Source organism: Lasioglossum baleicum, unplaced genomic scaffold (assembly GCF_051020765.1).
Source record: "Lasioglossum baleicum unplaced genomic scaffold, iyLasBale1 scaffold0055, whole genome shotgun sequence".
NCBI classification, from domain to species: domain Eukaryota; kingdom Metazoa; phylum Arthropoda; class Insecta; order Hymenoptera; family Halictidae; genus Lasioglossum; species Lasioglossum baleicum.
The window spans coordinates 561,143-566,647 of record NW_027469115.1 but is presented as its reverse complement, the minus strand read 5'-3'; the positions used below and the strand labels follow the sequence as shown (position 1 = coordinate 566,647).

The 5,505-nt window shown below is 38.8% G+C and overlaps 1 protein-coding gene across 1 annotated transcript; it reads right to left on the bottom strand.

Annotated features, from left to right (window-relative positions):
* Nucleotides 1-1,326: 1,326 nt before the first annotated feature.
* LOC143219565 (uncharacterized) lies at nucleotides 1,327-2,496 on the bottom strand. Its single transcript, XM_076445501.1, has 2 exons — nucleotides 2,245-2,496; nucleotides 1,327-2,165 (listed from the first exon to the last, which is right to left on the bottom strand). The coding sequence occupies exons 1-2, from the start codon at nucleotides 2,397-2,399 to the stop codon at nucleotides 1,553-1,555; spliced, it is 768 nt and encodes a 255-aa protein (XP_076301616.1). The 5' UTR covers nucleotides 2,400-2,496; the 3' UTR covers nucleotides 1,327-1,552.
* Nucleotides 2,497-5,505: the final 3,009 nt, after the last annotated feature.

Below are 5,505 nucleotides of genomic sequence, written 5' to 3'. Positions count from 1 at the left end.
CTATACCTGTCTGTAGCTGTTCCTATACCTGTCTGTAGCTGTTCATGTACCTGTCTATACCTGTCTGTAGCTGTTCCTATACCTGTCTGTAGCTGTTCCTGTACCTGTCTGTACCTGTCTGTAGCTGTATCTGTACCTGTCTGTACCTGTACCTGTATTATCAATATTAAGTAGCATTTATCGAGTCATCAAGTTATCATAAAAATCATCAACCTTGAGAGAAAAAATGAGGGGATGGAAATATAACTGAAGATTTTAAGAAAAGTATATATGAGGTAAAGACTCTATTGAAAAGCGAGTTGAGTAGCGACAGCAAGAGACGATACGCGTAGCTTTCAACGAGTTGGATAGCTGAATCAGTCATCGCTTCAATAGTTGAATTGAAAAGTGAATAATCGGTTAATGAGAGAGCGCTACAAGAACGATGATGAGTAAAGAAAACGTGGTGGAAGAACTGCATGCTCCGGCGAGACGTTTTTATCCGCGTAGACGTGTAATCGTGCGAGGATTCGATGATCTTTGGCAAGCCGATATCGTTGAAGTTCAAAAATATGCACGAGACAATGGAGGGCATCGATATATTCTCACGATAATCGATGTATTTAGCAAATATGCATGGACGGTTCCTTTGAAGAGTAAAAATGCGAGCGACGTGTGCAAAGCTTTCGCGTCAGCGTTGAAGGAAGATGGTAGAGTCCCGAATAACTTGCAGACCGACATGGGGAAAGAATTCTACAATACAACGTTTCAAGATTATCTAAAGAGTCGTAACATACATCATTATTCTACATTTAGCACTATGAAAGCTTCCGTCGTGGAACGTTTCAATCGCACGCTGAAGAATAGCATGTGGAAATTTTTCTCATTGAGTGGAAAATATCGCTGGATCGATGCGCTTCCCACGTTGACTGAGGGCTACAATAATCGAAAACATCGTACAATCCGCATGCGACCTGTCGACGTGAGCCGTAAAAATGCTGGACACCTTCTGTCCACCGTGTACAGCAACGTGAAGATTGCTGGTCCTGCCAAATTCAAGGTTGATGATCGTGTGCGTGTCAGCAAGTTTAAAACCTTATTCAACAAAGGATACACGCCAAACTGGTCAACTGAAATATTCAAGATTATCGCGGTAAAACGAACGAATCCTGTCACATATCTCTTAGTCGACTCTACGAACAAACCTATCGCCGGAGGATTTTATGAACATGAGATACGTGCAGCAAAATATCCTGATATATACTTAGTTGAAAAAATATTACGCAGAAAAGGAAATAAAGTATATGTGAAATGGCTGGGAATGGATGCGTCACATAATTCGTGGATATCTAAAACGAATATACTTTAATTATATTTTTTCTACTTGTATTTTTTAGTTATGATAATTAATTTTTGTAAAACGACTATACTTATTATATTGTGATAATTCTGCTTCATTTCTCTGTAGGAATTGTATGTAATGTTGTAATAAAAAAAAATATAAAAGAGGTATTCTTGAATAATTTTATTTTTAAAATAATGTATTGTTACAAAAGACAATTTTCACACAACATTAATATTTTAACCTATCCGTTTTTTGTGCCTCGACTGCAATGATATTAGTGCATGAAGCCACCAGTTCACAATCAATCAATGAACTTTGATCAAAAAATTCGCTCTCGACAATCGCTTTCACGATATTCTTCGCGTTGGTATCCCTCACCACAATGACAAAATTCATAAATTTATCGGTAATCGTGGGAACATTGCCGATCAGCCATGAATACATGTTGTGTATGCAGAATTCGAGATTGTATAAGTTACGCATAGTTTTTTCCGTGATGTATAGAGCTGTGAACTGATTCGACAATTTCACTAGATTCATACCATTGAGATTAACTATTTGCAATGTTAAATCATCACTCATTTTTTTACACTGTTTCTGCATAGAAAGTAAATTGGAAATACACTCCTTCGTGCGCAACAACTCTGTCCATGCATCCCGGGAAAATGTGATCTCGTTACCACGGTTATCCCCCATAGTTAGTTCCACACAAATATCATCGCCAACGTGTACACCAATTTCGAGATATTTAAAATAATTGCCAGCTATGGAATATCTTCGACTCAAGATTCTGTGCAAACTACTCGATGATTGTGAAATGGAGTCGCTGTTGTCAAAACTCCTGCAACAGATTTTTTTTTTTAAAGAATTAGATGTTTTTCAAAATTTTTTTTTCACAAGTTTTTCATCTTTCTACTTACATATTATTTAGTCTCCTCTTTTTGTGTGACTCCTCGATGCTTGAATGATCACATTCAGTGAGCGGATGATTGTTGTAATACATCATGCTTTTTTCGTGTTGATTGTCTCGATCTGACGCGCAACGCTTGGAATACAATGTTCTTATAGGATGCATTGGCCCCCACCTTTTTACATTTTCTTAGAAAGGGGGCGGTGCCTAACAGCTTTGTCCTTGGCCTAGATGACGTAATGCTTGTGCAATACCATTAAGTGATGACTCAGCAGCTCTGTCCTTGGCCTAGATGACGTAAGAAAGAAGGGGGTATGACTCAGCAGCTCTGCCTTTGACCTAGATGACGTAAGAAAGAAGGGGGCGGTGCCTAACAGCTCTGTCCTTGGCCTAGATGACGTAACGCTTGTGCAATACCAAAGGAGTATCATCTTTCATAGGGATTGTCCCCCCTCCCCGCGAAAAAATATGATGCAATAAAATATGATGTAATATATGCTTGCGCAATACCGCTCTGCGGTACCACCCCTTAAGTGATGACTCAGCAGCTCTGTCCTTGGCCTAGATGACGTCAGAAAGAAGGGGGCGGTGCCTAACAGCTCTGTCCTTGGCCTAGATGACGTAATGCTTGTGCAATACCATTAAGTGATGACTCAGCAGCTCTGTCCTTGGCCTAGATGACGTAAGAAAGAAGGGGGCGGTGCCTAACAGCTCTGTCCTTGGCCTAGATGACGTAATGCTTGTGCAATACCATTAAGTGATGACTCAGCAGCTCTGTCCTTGGCCTAGATGACGTAAGAAAGAAGGGGGCGGTGCCTAACAGCTTTGTCCTTGGCCTAGATGACGTCAGAAAGAAGGGGGCGGTGCCTAACAGCTTTGTCCTTGGCCTAGATGACGTAATGCTTGTGCAATACCATTAAGTGATGACTCAGCAGCTCTGTCCTTGGCCTAGATGACGTAAGAAAGAAGGGGGCGGTGCCTAACAGCTTTGTCCTTGGCCTAGATGACGTCAGAAAGAAGGGGGCGGTGCCTAACAGCTTTGTCCTTGGCCTAGATGACGTCAGAAAGAAGGGGGCGGTGCCTAACAGCTTTGTCCTTGGCCTAGATGACGTAATGCTTGTGCAATGCGGTACCGCTCTCCCGTGAATTGGAAAGTTCCTCAGAACCGCCTGAATTGAGAAGTGATCCAGAACCCGCCTATATATCCTACTAATATATATTTCACAGAGTTCAATTTCAAAACAATGCGTTTGATTGTGGAGCATTTGCAATTTATTTTGCAACATTACTCTGCTATAACAAGGAACCAAGCGAGCAACGAGCATACGATGTTGGTTTAATGCGACGCCATATAGCAAACATTTTGATAAGTAGAAAACTATTGAATTTCCTTGAAAACGTATAATCTTCTTAAAACGTACACTTAATAATGATAATAATATACTGCAACTAACGAATCGGGAAGTTCTTTGTGTGGCTCGTGGAGAGTCACACACCAAATCAAAAAAAAAAACTTAATAGCTATAGGTACTACTAGCCATGCGTACCACTAACCCTTTCGCAAGACCAGTCCTCTCCACGAGCTCGCGAAGCGAGCGAGCAAAAACAACCCTACTCGCGAGCGAGCGAAGCGAGCGAGCAACAATAACTCTCTAGTTATATTTATGTTTCACACATGTGTAACGTTTTATGGAATACGTAAAATATAAATTTGAGAAATCTGGTTGCAATCAACATACACAAAAAAATTACTGTAAAGGTAAAAACGCATTACAAGCGTGTCAAAGATATTTTTTATAATAATTTATAATGATTAAAAAACGAAACGAGCCTACTACCTTATATCTTTATTTTACTAGAGGTGAGCGAAATATCAGAACGAAACAGAATTGAAAAACTTCTATTATATTTTAATACTAAAGAATTACCTCGGATGCAATATTTAACACTAAAATCTTACATTTTTCGCTATGTGAAGTCATCTGATAATAATTTGTACCAACAATATACCTCACAAACATTCTATTACCAAATATTGGCGAAAATACATAATTTTTTCACATACCCGACCGCTATTTTGTTTTTTTAATTTTGACATCAGATTCATATTCAACGACCCTTGAGTTTCAGCAATTGATGCGATACCGCATCCAACTTTAATGGCTTTAAACAATAATAATTTGAGCGGGCGGAGAGGGGCGGAATTAATTTTTTCATGATTATTTAGAAGGAAGGTGTACTAAAAATATTCCAATTAATTAGAAAGCTAAACTCGGCTAAACTTTAAAGATATACCATCTTAAATGGAAAGGACTTCACAAATTTTTTTTACGGCATTGAGCATTATTATATAAATAGAGTATTTACATTAATAAATAATAGAAAGATATGATTTTTATCACAAAAGTCTGCTCTTCAATATAAAAAAAAAAGCGAGAGATAATATTAAATAGGAACGTCAGGGCACCGCATCACAGAGAAGCAATTTTTCTCGTGAAAAATCCTCTTCTTAAAATGTCCTATTTTCAATGTTTATTGCAACTATTATATTTATTAAATTGTACTATTTTCTTCATTTCCGAGGTCTGTGAACATTTGGGAAGCAATGTTTATAGATATCGATACGAGAAAGTTCGTTTTTGGGCAGAAAGGCACACGATTTTCCAATCCAGACCACTGTGTGACGGCTCATCGAAAAAGACGTAAAAAAGGAATTAGCTTAAATTTTTCGACTCCATACAGTTGATGGTCGAGGTTAAAAAAATAATTTTGCAATAGCCCAATCCTTTCCTAATAAAACCACCAAAAAAAAAGTGTAGCTCAATCGGATTTCAACGAAAATATGATTTCATTTGTTTCGTTGACAAAAAATTCGATTTTTTGGAAAATCCTGAGGTGGTAGACAAATTCTGAGACCAGATTTGAAATAAGCGTGGAAGAATCTACGGGAAATGATGTACAGCATGTTGCAAAAAAGTTTTATTGAAATTGTGCAGGTTTAACGAATTTTGTCAAGGTTAAAAAACGTTCGTACCATCATTTCCCTACTTTCCCCATATTCTGCAAAGTTTGAGCTTTAATTTAAAAAAAATTCATCGTTCTATCTCTTTTCTATCGAAATTTATACGACTTTAACACAGAAACTTGCGGCGACCCGTGCAGCGACCCTTGCAGCGACCCAATAGCTGCACGGGTCGCAGCAAGGGTCGCCCCCTGGATCGCGACGGAATGGCCAAAAAAGGTCTGTCACAGCTCTGACCGACCAGTCCTG